At 34.8% G+C, this 15,733-nt stretch overlaps 1 protein-coding gene across 3 annotated transcripts in view; it reads right to left on the bottom strand.

The window, feature by feature from the left end:
* MAP4K3 (mitogen-activated protein kinase kinase kinase kinase 3) overlaps window positions 1-15,733 on the bottom strand; it is a 190,270-nt gene that overhangs the window by 21,308 nt on the left and 153,229 nt on the right. For all 3 annotated transcript variants that reach the window (XM_032652732.1, XM_032652733.1, XM_032652734.1), the window contains 8 exons: window positions 13,334-13,372; window positions 13,031-13,084; window positions 10,512-10,554; window positions 9,141-9,300; window positions 8,163-8,275; window positions 4,878-4,919; window positions 2,484-2,568; window positions 1,215-1,294 (listed from right to left, as the gene is read on the bottom strand). In XM_032652732.1, the coding sequence (XP_032508623.1) occupies window positions 1,215-1,294; window positions 2,484-2,568; window positions 4,878-4,919; window positions 8,163-8,275; window positions 9,141-9,300; window positions 10,512-10,554; window positions 13,031-13,084; window positions 13,334-13,372 (616 nt within the window). The remainder of the gene's footprint in view (window positions 1-1,214; window positions 1,295-2,483; window positions 2,569-4,877; window positions 4,920-8,162; window positions 8,276-9,140; window positions 9,301-10,511; window positions 10,555-13,030; window positions 13,085-13,333; window positions 13,373-15,733) is intronic.

Here is a 15,733-nt window from a genome sequence, read left to right on the forward strand (position 1 = left end):
AGGCCCAGCCGCTCCGCGGCATGCAGGATCCTCCTGGACTGGGGCACGAACCCATGTCCCCTGCATCAGCAGGTGGACTCTCAACCACTGTGCCACCAGGGAAGCCCCAACCTAGATTTCTTAACCTCCTTGTTGAACTGGTCATTCAGTCTGGCCAATTCTAGCTCTTTAATTCTCTAAGTCCTGTGTTTCTCTATAGAAGTGATACAAGTGGGAGAGGCAGTATGGTGAAGTATTTAAGGACATGGACTCTGGAGCCAGCTCGCCTGGGTCCATATCCCAATTCAGCCACTTAACAGCTGTGGGATCTCTGAAAAGCTACTTTCTGAGCCTCAGATTTCTCATCTGAAATGAGAATAATAATGGTATCTACTTCTAAGAGTCACTGTGAAGATTAATGGCATTTAAAAACAGTACCTGGCACGTAATAAGATTTATACAGGTATTGGCTATTAATATCATTATCATCATTTTTGTGCATAGGTTGTCTAGCAGTTCTGGTCTCTGGGTACTAAATGCCAAAAGCTTCCTCTAAGTCACTGTGACAATCAAAAATGTCCCCATACAATTCCAAACCCCATTTTTCCCCCTCTGTCCTCTCCACTTCTGCTCTAAACACTTCTTTACCGTTTAACTATAATCTCGAGTCTCACCTCTCACCACAATGCAAACAGATATTTCTAAAACACAGATCTGATCATCAGCATGTTACACAAAGCTCTGGGGTTTGGCACCCGCCTACCCATCCACCTTCATTTATTGTTACTATTCTACACCCATTCTATACTCCAATCGAATTATCCATTCATAGTTCCCCATGCTTGTCATGCTCTTTCATGTTTATCCTCTAACCTTCTACTCATCATCATTTATGGTCCATCTTAAATGTCTCTCTCCTTCTCATCTCCCCACAGGAGGTGCTAGTGATACCCACCTCTGTGGCTTATACTTTGTACTCACTCCTAGTGTGACATCTAACTCGAAGTGTGTTGCAGTTATTGGTTTACATGTTTGTTTCATCTATTAGATCATGAGCTACTTAAAGGTGAGGACTAATCTTGTGTGTCTTTAGCGCCTGGTAAATAGAATATGCTCTAGGAAGGTTTTACGAACAAAAGAGGCAACAAATCATAGCACTGAAACATTTCTTGTTTAGTGTCTGTGTACAATAACTTAAGAATTAAAAAAAAAGGGAAAAATACAAAATAACATACCTGTTCCATTGATGTTTCATGAAGTTCATTGAGATTCAAGGTATAAATCCCTTCTTCAGCACCAAATATCAAGTACTGATCTGAAATGACAAAAGTAATCCACTGATTTTGATATATAAAATACTCTTTAAAAGAATTTATATAATCTAAAATTAAGTATATATGTATTAACATATGAAAAAAGAATTACTGTGGTCTGTAAGCAGTATTTTTTATTTTAATGCAAATAAGCAGTTAGAAACTCTAGCTCAAAGAATTGAGTTATATGCAAATATTAGTCTCAAAGCAGTGAAGAAAATTTTATGAAAAGAGGTTTTGAAGAATGGCATGCTAGGACTCCTCACTCATCAGAGGGTGCTGAGGACTGGCAGAGAATCTGCAGCAACTTTTCTAAATTCCCTCTTGGAGGGGATCACGTGCAACTGACATACAGAATGCAAATCAAGACCAGCTGATACAGACGCGAAGTATTTTTGCAGATGGGCTATTATTATAAATATCACATCAGAAAAACCAAGATCTGACTACAGCCTATTTAAAAAGTTAACTAAAACTGGGATGCTTGCTAGGGTACTCAATATCTTCTAGAAGATATTAGAAGTTTGGCCATGGTTCTGTTTGATCAGTTTTTATGATAATATAAAACAGCAGGTGAAGAACTTCTCCAGGCTAAACTGAAGTATCCTGAGAACAACTTAGAATGTCAAGAACATTACTATAATGCACAGTATTTAGGATTAGTACTGGGAGATTAAAGGCATAAGCTTTGTGGTTAGACAGGACTGAATTGGGATCAAACTGCAGCTCTACTACCGATTGGCTGTGAAACAATGAACCTCTCTGAATGTCATTTTCTTCACCTGTGAAATAAAAGTACCTACAGCTTGGAGTTTTGAAAGATTTAGTAAGAACACCTCTGTGTGTGTGTGTGTGTGAGTGAGAGAGAGAGAGAGAAAGAGAGAGAGAGAAGGAGAGACCATACGTTTGTACATATCTCTATGTGTATCTTTATAAAGGCAGATGGCACAGAGTATATGGTTTCAGTATATCGATATGGTGACTACACAGTGATATTTTAATACCATGTGTCACCTCAAACACTGCTAATAACATAGAGAAACATATTTACCTTAAAAACATTTCTTTTAAAATTGTAACAAAATTTTCTTCAGAAAGGTATGCAGAAAGTGATTAAAACTGAGGGTTTTCCTGGTCTCATGAAAACACTAAACAATCAGAAAGATAACAGATAAAAATATATAGTACTACCTCTTGTGTCTGGGTTTATCCATGATGTTGCACAGTGAATTTTCAAGGGACATCCATTAAAAACCTTTGAAAAACATGCACCCATCTGGAAAAAACAAAAAATAACCAAATAAACCTAACGAGTACTAGTCATTTGCCTTACAGTGGTATCACAAAGGTTTCAGGCACAACTGTCAGATGATATAAGATTTTACTTAGAAGAATCATTTTATTCTTCCTATCTTCTCAAATAAACAAAGCAGTAATAGCAACTAATTCTGCACAATAACTGCTTACAGAAGAATTACGTACATGTCCCACATTAAGAGTAATACAATATTCTCTGGTAAGAAGGAAATGATAATCTCTACAAAGGTGAAAATTTTCTTACTTGGTTTCATGAGCCTAAAAATAGCACTAAGCACTGAATTTAATATTACAAAGTGGAAAAGGTATGGTTGATTTGAAATTCATATACGGACTTTAATCTCAAAACAGAGATGTACTTTTAAAAAAGGTTGAGCAATCTGATTATTTTCCCTGGAAGGATTCAACAAAAAGCTTTAGTTTTTGATGTTAATATTTATTTATCAAGCTTATTTACAAAACTTTCAGATAATAAATACCTTATAGTGAAAAATAATATCACTCATTTGAACGTTTTTTGATATTCAAAGAGTAAGATGTTAATTTTGAAATTATTGTTCTGGTTAGAATAAAAAAATACAAGAAAGCTTACCCATTTAATTACTTTTACAAACAAAAACTTGAAGAAAAAAGAATACAGAAATATGTGGTAAGGACAGCATCGTGCATCATTTTAGAGCAGGAGTGTTTTCTTTACCAACAGGGAGATAATACTGTGAGCGTTTACTGTTGCCTACAGTGGATTAAAAATATTAACACAAAATAATCAAAATATTAAATCTTAAGATTTCCTTTTTACTCACAGAAACCTACCAACCAGTATTTTTTTTTTTTTGAAGATGTTGGGGGTAGGAGTTTATTAATTAATTAATTTATTTTTGCTGTGTTGGGTCTTCGTTTCTGTGCGAGGGCTTTCTCTAGTTGTGGCAAGCGGGGGCCACTCTTCATCGCGGTGTGCGGGCCTCTCACTATCTCGGCCTCTCGTTGTGGAGCACAGGCTCCAGACGCACAGGCTCAGTAGTTGTGCCTCACAGGCCTAGTTGCTCCACGACATGTGGGATCCTTCCAGACCAGAGCTCGAACCCGTGTCCCCTGCGTTAGCAGGCAGATTCTCAACCACTGTGCCACCAGGGAAGCCCCGCAACCAGTATTTTTAAGATTTTAGTTCCCAAAAAAGAACAATAGCCTGGCAATACCACCAGGTGGTAGGAGACCTCTAAAAAATGTTTTTATGGTGTAGGGCAGAAATTATATCACTTAACTAACCCTGATAATTATCCTTTAAGATAGGTACCAAAATTCACATATTAAGGTATTGCTAAACCCCTTAAAAATCCAAATGATAAAATGCGGTACAGAACAATCAAACCAGTCCCAACCTAAGGCTAGTTTGTATAGTTGGTCCATAGTTATCAGCTCTTGCCTGTCAACTGTATACCTGATAAAGGCATTTCATCTTGTAGCCCAACAGGAAATCTCATCCCTATTGTATACATAAATCGCTAGCCTCAGGAGCCCTTCACACTCAAAACTTCTTTTTGTAAAATGAGGTATGATTATTTAGATCTTTATACTAATTAAAAAGTAGAGTTAAAAAGTAAAAAGGCTAAATAGTAGAGTTGGGAGGTTAAAAACCAGAAAAATTATGGACATTGTCTAAACTAGTATTACATAAGGTTTTAGATTAGAGATTTGTATCAGCGAAAATGTAGTTCTATCCATACTAACCTAAAATTACATTGAGTTAATATCATTTTAATCCTAAAAGGGATAGCATGGTATATATAGATATAAAAAACCTACAAGGACTATAACATAGGACATTTACGTTCTAGTTCTAGGTCTGGTTAGAGTTGGGTGCTCTTTTGTGATCTTGGTGACTAAGATCTTTGGGCCTCAGTTTTATTCATGGGCAAAAAATAGAGTTTGGGCCAGATGCTCCTTCAGTGTTCCCTCTAGTTCTAAAATTCTATGTTTTTGATAACTGTGCATTTTTCACATTCCTTCAAAAATATGTGCAAAGAGAATATTAATAATTTTTGAATAAAGCAGCTTTTTAAGATGTATAATTTATCGTAATTTTCTTTTGAAAAGTTACTTTTCAGATATAACAATTAATATGTAAATTAGCAATCTTTTAGTTTTTTTCAATAATAATGGATTCTTTCGAACAGGCAAAAAAAAAATCCAACCAAAGGTACACATTCAAGCAATTATTTGTCATTGTATTTAGTTTGAAAACTTAACCTATTTGGTATTTATACTTACGTGCACTTTAGGTGTTGGGGGTAGGCCATTACTAATAGGCTTCTAGAAAAAGAACACATGCATGATTATACTTCTTGTTGTTTGGTATATCAGTACTGTATTTCAAACACATGTATCAGAATAAAACACATGAATACATTCTCTTGGTCAAACAAAACATTATAGATAATACTGAAGTCCCCTATAATCCTTTCACACTCCACTTATTCCTAGTACCTGCCCCCCCAAAATGGTTTATTGTGTATCCTTCCAAACTTTTCTCTAGGCAATTATATGTACTCATGTATTTGTGTATCCTTCCAGACCTTTTTGCACATATTTATATACATGTCACCACAGAAATACTGTTTTTGTGTGTGTTTTAGAACATAAACAGTTATTCACTGTTTATCAACTTGTTCTTTGCCTTAACACTGGGTCTTGGACAGCATAAGTACACTGACTCATTTGCTTTAACTGCAGCACAGTATGAATATAACATACTTTATTTAGCAATTCTTTTTTTTTTTTTTTTTTTTTTTGCGGTATGTGGGCCTGTCACTGTTGTGGCCTCTCCCGTTGCAGAGCACAGGCTCCGGACGCGCAGGCTCAGTGGCCATGGCTCACGGGCCCAGCCGCTCTGCGGCACGTGGGATCCTCCTGCACCAGGGCACGAACCCGTGTCCCCTGCATCGGCAGGCAGACTCTCAACAACTGTGCCACAAGGGAAGCCCTTTAGCAATTCTTAATTGTTATTGGATATTTAAAATTATTTTCAAATTTTTACTATAACAACAATGTGGAAATGATCACCCTTGCACATACCTTACTACATGTGTGAATGTTTTCTTTTAAGGATATGTTGTGAGAAGTGAAACTTCTGGAATATGGGGTCTGTACCTTTACATTTTAGTGGATACTGACTGCCAAACTGCCTTTCCAAGTGCCCACTTCATATTACTCCCACCAGCAATGTACGACAGTCCTGGTTCCTTATGGTCTCACAGACACTTAATGTTCTCAAACTGATAACAGTTTTTACAGGAGTAGAAAGTGTTTTCTCCTGTGTTTCTCATTAACTTGCATGCCTCTGATTGCTAGGAAGGTTGAGAATCTTTTTAAAAAATAGTTTTTCCTCTTTTGTGAATTCTTCCCACCCCCGCCCTGCCCCCCCCCCTTTTTTTAACTGAGTTACTTTTTTCTTATCTATCTGTTGGAGCTCCTTATATATCTAGACTTAAATACTTTATCTGTTATATATATATTACAAATGTTTTCTCCTAGTCTGCACATTATGTTAACCTTGTTTACAGAGTGTTTTGTCAAGTGAAGTTTTAAATTTTGATGGACTCAAATGCATGAATCATTGTTCATAGTATACTGATAATTTGAGAGGAAAAATAGCACATCGCTCATCTATTACAATATTCTCAACAGTACCAGAAATTTCTCCAAGGGGCTACATTCCTGGGGTATATGATTTATCCCTGGAGAAGGAATCTCCTTGGGAGAGATTATAATTTAAACGTAAATTTAATGAAAGTCTAGGTTTCTTTTGAGGTTAATCTTAACAGCGTTTTAAGGAATGACATTATAATTTTTTCTCAATCTCATATAAATCAGAATTGTTTAAATGAGACCAAAATTAAAAAGCTACTGTTAATTGATTTCATATACATGATACAAATGAAATATTCTGTGTAGTACTACTTACATGAGTAACTTTTAGACATTACTAAAATTAAGACTATGAAATTTTACTTTGTAGATATGTTTATGAGGATGTACAGCTAATACTGCCATCAATTTCTGATAATTTTTTTCCATTTTGCAAATGATTTATGTACTTATTTTTTATCACATATCATCTATTTTAGCAAAACATCATTTTTAATTAGGGAGCTTTGAATGTTCTGTCAGATTTAACTTAAGTACTGACAGAATTGGCTGTAAATAATTTCAAGAAGCTGCACAAACTGTAATCATGTTTCAATACACCAGGGATACTGTTTATCCTGATACAGTCATGACATATTTATTTCAGAATTATTGAGACTGTTAGTTTAATTACTAGTTCCTTATCCTGATAAAATAAGGTAATAGAAAAAGTGAATTAAAAGTGCATAAATTAAAAAATGTATTCATCTCTCAAAGGTTATTATACTGTGTTGCAAAATCATTAGGCTGCATTTTTATACTACTACATTAGCAGGGATGCTAAAATTTAAACTGATGAAAGCAAAAAGGCACTACTCAGTTGGACAGACTTCATAAATCCTATTATTCCTACAGGACATTTCACTTTTGTTAAAAATGTCTTAAGTTTCACAAATTACAATGCATAACCCCAGTCAAGTGCTTTAACTGAATTATAAAAAATGGTATGTCATATCTATAGTGAAATCTTATGAAACAGTTGAACAGATACAGAACAAAAGCCTCTAGCAATGTGCTTAGTGCACAAAGTATAGCTGTATGCACATAACCATATGTCCTGTAAATTTCTAGAAAAATAACCAATGTCATTATACACAAAGACTTCCCCCAAAATACTGTCTTGTGATCTTGTTGGCAACCGCTGAATTGGGAATTTTAAGGATTTTTTGTTTGTTTGTTTTAAGTTCTATGATGATGGACAAATGTTGCCTGATGATTAAGAGTAAATTCTTTACAAATGTTAACAATTTTTAATCTCCCTGATAAATTCTATTTATGTTTTAGTAGTTATGTCATAGTGTTTTATCTAACATTTGTAACAGGAATAGCTGGTAAGGCTAACTTCACCTTTCCTAAAGTGATATCTACTAGAAAATAATCTTAATTTTTCTTCCTTGTTAGCTATTTTCTTTGAGTAACAGTAGTAATATCACAAATTATGTAACAGAAATTTGTCCTGAGGTAGAAGCTACGGCTTTCCTTATCTGTCATGTCCTTCCTTCAGTAAGTTCATTAGACTGTAAAAGTAATGTATAAGAATCATTCTAATCAACAAGAATAATATTTTCTCAACAATCACAAGAATACTAAGTGTTTAGCTGTACGCAGAGGTCACATTTTATAATATGCAATATAACAAATTGGCCTAAATAATCTGAAGAGTAGAAAGCTTTCATTCATGTTTACCATAGCGAAGTCATTTTTTTCAAGATTTAAACAATCTATTATCATTATAATTCATATATTAAAATATAAACATACAAATTTAAAATATATATTGCTAGAGTTCCATCAATTATAACTGCAAAACTAATTTAATAGTGAAAAAGGAAACACATATAAGTAGAGCTTATGAATATAAATACCTACTGGTACATCTTTCTTTTCTTTCCTCGCAAGGTTTGTGCCTCTGTGGTCATTCTGTTGTTGATATAATGAACCGTCTCGTTCACCATTTAACTGGAAGGAGCTCACTCCATTTCCTTCAGTAAGATATATTTAAATATATTAGAAAAGGATTAATTTTTATGAAAATTTTCATTCAGGAAATTATCAAGTAGGAAACAAAAAATATTATCTCTGAGACAGTTTCAGCCTTCATCTGGGATTACCCTATCAGAATATTTACTACTGTAAAAAGTCTTTTATATATATGTTCTTCTACTTTTATCTCTATTTCTTTCACATATGCAAATTAAATTCAGGCTGTATCTAAGTACATATATTTGTGTTAAAAAGAAAAGAAATACTGAATACATAACTACTTTCAGGAAAGGGGCGATTTATAGTCTGTTATCCAAGAAACATTAGTTGCTCTTTTCTTAATTGCTTCTTTTGCATAACACACAAGACACTTTACAGTACTAAAACAGTACCTTCTAGTATTACTTTGGAGGCAAATACCTAGCAAATACTGACAATCATTTTTCTAAAAATGGTTAAATGAAATAAAATAAAGGAGTCAAGCAAGGTATCCTCTTCTTTTTCTAAAACAGAAGTAGCCTAGGACCAAACACATTTTCCTTGTTTGTTCAGAGTTTAATTTCTTTTGTTGCCACGCTCTAGATATATAACGAATTGGGTACAAACGATTCTCCAAAAGAGGGAAGGCTAGATATGAAATGAGAAAGAAAAGGCAAAATATCCCAGACTGGGTCATAGGTAATCCTGTCATAAAAACACTTCAAACTATGAGGCAAAAAGCAGAAAACATCTCTAGAGCCATTGCCTTCCCTCTCCCTTCCGCAAAGGAATTTCAAATAATCTCTTAAAAGGAGTCCCTCCATTTTTTTCACACATTATGAAAACCTGGCAACATTCTTATTTCACCTTCTCTTCCCCCATTACCTAAAGCAACAGGCTTCTGTGGAGGTAACCTGGGAGGTGGTGGCCTAGGTGGAACTTGGGAGGGCTTTGCTGGGCTCTCTGATGTGGGACATCTCTTGATTGTCCCTTGATTATCATCCTCAGTAGAATGAGTTTCCTGTGGTATGAATACGGACTTAGGCTGAAATAATACAGAAAAGGAGACCAATGATTAAACATGAAATTATTCATGTTTCATTAAACATGAAAAATACTGAATATCTGCCCTGAAGTAAATATTATTATGTATCAGAGGCTTGCAAACTGTGTTTACTAGTTGAGTTTCAACTCTTATTGGATCATTCAACTATCTGGTTCAGGTAATCTTAATATATATCCTAAAAATGTACACCTAAAATATTTTCTCAGGAAAAAAAAAAAGACCTGTTTCTATTAATTCCTCACAAGCCTACCCACTTAGACTTGCCAAATAAAAATATTCTGGTCTTTACGATCCCCAATTTAAATGAGTCTCCTTTTATTTTAAACATTCAGGCTAATCAAAGTTCAGCTCCTTGCAAGGCTAATCTAAACTGTCTCTTTAAGGTGACTCATTATCTTTTATGTTAATGCTTAATCTTTCAGACAGGGGGCAGAAGAAGATACCAATTAAAATTTTATCAAATGAGAGAATACTAATTCAGCAATATGGGATACCTGGGGAACTCTGTGCAGACAATGGAAAAACCTTCAGTCAGCTGAAGGTTTGGAGAATTTATAAATTCTTATAATGTGTCCCTTATTAGGAAGACTGCTCAGCACTTATCTCTTTGAAATTCAGACCTCTGTATTTCTGCTAATGTAAAACTGAACAAGCAAGAACAGTCCTATTTACCTGGGTGAATCGTGATTTTCTTAAAAGTAAAATAAAAACAAAATATAGTAATACACTGGATATCTAGACTGGTCAGACTCCAATTCTCATTTATAAATCAATTTATAATTGATTTCAAACCTTACAACTCATTTTATAAACAGTTCATTTTATAATTAGAATTTGCTATGCATATGAACTTAATCAGTTACTAGTAGATTATAGATTTTGAAGAAGAAAATCTTATTAAAAGTATGAGTTTTCTAACCCAAGTGAAATACTAATCCATTAATTTAATCATTTTCATGTACAAATTTCTGGAACTTATTATTTAGAATAAACACCAAATGACAAGTTGGATGATTTAAAAAAGACAAACAAAAACAATCACAATTGTCTACTTATATCATGGTTAGTAACTTCTTCATGACTTTTCTTTGTGGATCCCAAGTTTAAATAAGCCACAGAGTAAGTATTAATACAGTATTAAAGTGGCAGACACACATACACAATTCAAACCGAGAAACAAATCTGCTTACCTTTGGTGGCAAAGGAGGTGGAACTTTTGCTTTCATGGTTGAACTATAAAAACATAAACACTTAGAATCAGAACTCGTCATTTTACAAACAAATCATTACTAAAATATGATTATATTTTTAAAGATACGGAAGAAAATTTTGTATAAACAAGTTTCTTTTTCTAAGGTTATGAGTGATTTTCAAAATACTTTGTGAAATGTTCAAGTTATGCTAAATGAAGTATTATTCAAAAGTAACTGAGTAGATATGCTTTCCTTTTTTTTTTTTTTGCGGTACGCAGGCCTCTCACTGTTGTGGCCTCTCCCATTGCGGAGCACAGGCTCTGGATGCACAGGCTCAGCGGCCATGGCTCACGGGCCCAGCTGCTCTGTGGCATGTGGGATCTTCCCGGACCGGGGCACGAACCTGTGTCCCCTGCATCCGCAGGCGGACTCTCAACCACTGCGCCACCAGGGAAGCCCTAGATATGCTTTCTTGTTTTCAAATATTATTTTAGTAATTAAAACTGGAAAAGATAGCCACAATTCCAATTTATATCAATTGAAAGGTAAATAATAGAAAAACACAAGCAACAGTTGGTTTAAGGAAAAATAGCAAAATGATATAAAAATATATTACAGTGTAAGCTTCATTTTTACTACTGTTAGATATGGAATATCTCTGATGAAGCTCATCAAAAGCTATATACATACTCTATGAAATTACTGGCAGAATTTATTTGGTTGAAGCTAAAATTCATTACAACTCAGAACTGGAGTTTTAGAAGTACTAAAAATTAAAAGATTATGGAGCATATACTCTCAGATGAGGAGACTGAGGCTCAGAGAGGTTAAGTGACCTGATTCAAGGTCACCGAGTGGTGAGGTAGAAAGGAAAATCAATGCCCCAGCTGCTTCTCAGGTGTTTCTGTCACTCTACCATGAAACTGCATCTTTCTTTAAAAACAAACAAAAAACAAACAACAAAACCCCCAAAACTAAAAGGACTAAATATTAATAATTACGTAAGTGAAAATATTCTCCCCTCAAAAATACATTTATATCCAAATTATTTATTTGAAACATATCAGATGAAATTTAATCAACTATATAGTAAGACTCTTTGTAGCTACAGTAATAATTACAGCTATTACTGACTAATTTATAACATTAAACTACAGGATATGTTTACTGTCTTTGTAAATTTTTTTCAAAGTTCTTTTTTTATCAACTCGTGCTATGGACTGAATTGTGTCTACTCAAAATTTGTAGGTTGAAACCCTAACCTCCAATGTGCTTGTATTTGGACACAGGGCTTCTAGGAGGTAACTGAGGCTAAATGAGATCATATGGGTGGGGAGCTAATCCAACAGAATTGGTGGCTTTATAGGAAGAGGAAGAGATCTCGATCTCGATCTCTCTCTGTCTCTCTGTGCACAGACTGAGAAAAGGCCATGTGAAGACACAGCAAGAAGCCAGCTGTCTACAAGCCAGGATGAGGGCCCTCACCAGGAACTAAATCTGCGGGCACCTTATCTTGGACATCCCAGCCTCCAGAACTGTGACAAATCTCTGTTATTCAAGCCACTCAGTCCATGATATTTTGTTATGGCAGCCTGAGCTAAGACATATTTTGGTACTAAGAAGTGGGGTGCTATTGTAATAAATCCATAAAAATGTGGAAGCAGTTATGGAACTGGGTAATAGGTAAAGGCTGGAAGAGTTTGGGGGTACATGCTAGAAGTACAGACGTTAAGAGCAAGAGGTCAATGAGAAAAGAGGAGAGCCGGTGAGAAAGCTTTCATCTTCTTAGAGAATACACAAATAGTCATTAACAGAATGTCCTTTAATGGACATTAAAGGCCATTCTGGTGAGGTCTCAAGATGGAAATGATGAATGAGTTATTGGAAACTGGAGGAAAGGTAATCATTGTTATAAAGTGGCAGAGAACCTGGATGAATTGTGTTCATGTTCTCGTGTTTTGTGGAAGGAAAATCTGCAAGGGATGAAATCGGATAGTTAGCTGAGGAGATTTCTAAGCAAAGTGCTGAAGGAGAGGCGTGGTTCTTTCTGACTGCTTACAGTGAAATGTGATTGTATTTGGAGATAGTGCTTCTGGGAGGTAATTAAGGTTAACTGAGGTCATAATAATGAGGTCCTAATCAGATAGGACTGGTGGCCTTATAAAAAGAGGGAGAGAGATTTCTCTCTTTGCATGCACACACTGAGCAAAGTCCATCTGAGGACATACTGAGAAGGCAGCCACCTGCAAGCCTGGAAGAGAGCTCTCACCAGGAACTAAACTGTCCAGCAGCCCAGCCTCCAGACCATGAGAAATAAATACCAGTCTATGGTATTTTGTTAAGGATGCCCGAACCGACTAATACAATTAGAACAGAGAAAAGGAAAGAAACTGTGGTACAACCCATGATACTATATTATTAATGATATTAAAATTACTTCAATATTAAGCTGCCAGATTTACTAAATCAGGTCAAATGACACTTTTTCTTTTACCAAAAATGGAAACAGAACTTACTGTTTAGATTCATCATCATCCCCTTCATCATCTTCTAAATGTGCCACATGCCCTCTAAGGATAAAGAAGGATAATTCCACTGTTACCAAATGGACTTTACCACCAAAACAGCTTAAGAAGAAATTTTAGAAAATGCAGGAAGGGCTACTGTAGGACAGAATTTTATTTCTATGTCTTTACAGGATTCAGGATATTAAAACAACAACAACAACACAATCTTAGGCTACATGACAGAGAAGGGGGTAAAGAGACTTTACTCATCTGTAACAAAGTATTTCAAGCTTAATTAAAAATTAAAGTTACCGCTGATGTAATTCTTCTTCAACAGACTTCAGAAGACTCCTTAGGAGAAAAATAAAAATTAAAAATAATGTGAATAAAGCAAAGAAATACTAAGTACAATTTTTCATCACTTTAACCTTATCTATAAATTTAAAACACTTTTTTACTATTCACTAAAAACTTGCTGTAACGATCATCGCTATACCATAAAACATCAGGTTATATTTAATGAGGTATCTATTTTCTGTTGCTAATGTCTTTATACATGTATTTTAAATGAACAAAATAAATCCAAGTGTTTATTGAAAAATACCAATTCAGACAAAGGACAACCCACCATGAAATGTCACAACTGGGACTGACAAAACAATAATTGCAGGGTCACAGTCAGGGGTTTCCAGGATTTAAATTTTACCTGGAATATTTTACCTGACACCTGAAATTATATTTTCTTTTTCTTAATGTAAGAAAGGTGACACACTTTAAAAAAACATCATGCTCTCAGGCAATCCTACAAAATGAAACTCAACGTGTTGGATCTCTGCAAAAGCATGCATGCATGTGATGTGAATACATGAATGTAGTAGCACTTTGCTTTCACAAAAGACACTCACTTACCTGAGGTACCTGTTCTCCAGTGGTGTACTGGCAAACACATTTACACTTTTGGGAGACTAAGCCTGTATCAGACCAGGTGCGAGGATTTTATCATTAGGAGCAATTTATAAAACTCTGATATTCAGGAATGTAAGAGAGAACTCATGGCATTCCTGAAGTTCCCTTACTTCTTTTCACTGCAAGTTCATGCAACATACCTCCTATGTTATACTCTTCAAGCATCAGAAACTCAATAGCCTTCTTAAAGCTAACGAGACAGAAATACGGTTACTGACAGATTACTGTGGTAAAAGTGATTCAGCAGAAAATTTACTCTCCTCAAAAGTTGTAAGGTAGTACCTTCTAATCATTTGCCCTTCCTATATATAGTGGAAAAAACTGCCCTCAGAATTATCAAAGCATAAAACCAGAGAAACTGAAAGGTATGATTAGCTGGTATAAATAATTAATAGAATAGACTTTAGCCATCAAATGTTTTAATTAGGATAGTTTAATAACAATTTAAGTATTAAAAAGTGACAAAGTTTTAAATCTGGACTTGTAAATGACATAGGAAAACCATAAACTAATTGCAAATCCTATTTTGCAGATAAAAAACTTAAGGTACTTCAGTCAAATGTATTACCTATTCACAAAGCTTTTCAAGGACTAGCTCTAAGAAGACAGGACTTCTACCTAGAGGCAGTATAGCAAAATGATGACAGGTTGTGAAGCAAAGACAGCCTGAATCTGAATCCTGCCTCTGCCACTGTAAGCTATGTGGCCTTCGATAAGTTACTCTGATTTTCCTAAGCAAAGTGGGAATTACAATAGTACCTATGTCAAAATGTTTATCTGCAGATACAATTAATTATTTCTTTGAATAGTATTTCAGAGCACAGTAAGTACTCAATTAGTGTTTTCCTTATTATTATCAACTAAGCAACATTTCTCTAAACAGCAATTCTCAAAGCGCGGTCTGGGGATCCTGGGGGTCCTTTAGGCTCCGGTAAGAGGTCTGCAAGGTAAAAAAACTATTTTCATAATCTAAAGCACTTTTTTTTTTTAACTCTTAATTCACTCTTTTTCTTTCTTTTTTCACTCTTACTATTTCATTGAGAATGAAACTCTGGAGTTTTCTGGAGACTATGAGATGTATGATATCATAATAGATTAGTAACAGATATGAGAATCCAGCTGTCTTCTATTAAGCCAGACGTTAAGGAGATCTGCAAAGAATATAAAACAATGTCACCTTTCTTACTAATATTATTTTGTTTCAGGAAAAAAACAGCTATTCTTCATAAAAAATGTTATTTGTGGTCCTCAACAAAACGTTTGCTGTATTATACTGACATATATAAAGCTGCTTCTAAGTCTCATGAGAGGAACAAAGTGGTGTTGCAAAGAGGGTACCATTAAGAGGTGGCATTTGAATTGGTTCTTTTTTTTTTTTAAAGACTTTTTTTGATGTGGACCATTTTTAAAGTCTTCATTGAATTTGTTACAATACTGCTTCTGTTTTATGTTTTGGTTTTTTGGCAACGAGGCATGTGAGATCTTAGCTCCTGACCAGGGATCGAACCCACACCCCCTGCATTGGAAGGTGAAGTCTTAACCACTGGATCACCAGGGAAGTCCCTGAATTGCTTCTTAAAGATAAGGAATTTTTTAATACACACAAAATTTTTTTTATGGTAACATGGAATGAGTATATTACTATTTGAAATAAATAAATATTTTGAAAAGTTTTCAGTTTAAATTTCCAATACTATAAATATTGATATTTATAAGTGATATAAACAAAAGCTCATTGGAATCCTT

This window comes from Phocoena sinus, chromosome 13 (genome assembly GCF_008692025.1).
Source record: "Phocoena sinus isolate mPhoSin1 chromosome 13, mPhoSin1.pri, whole genome shotgun sequence".
Classification (NCBI taxonomy): Eukaryota; Metazoa; Chordata; class Mammalia; order Artiodactyla; family Phocoenidae; genus Phocoena; species Phocoena sinus.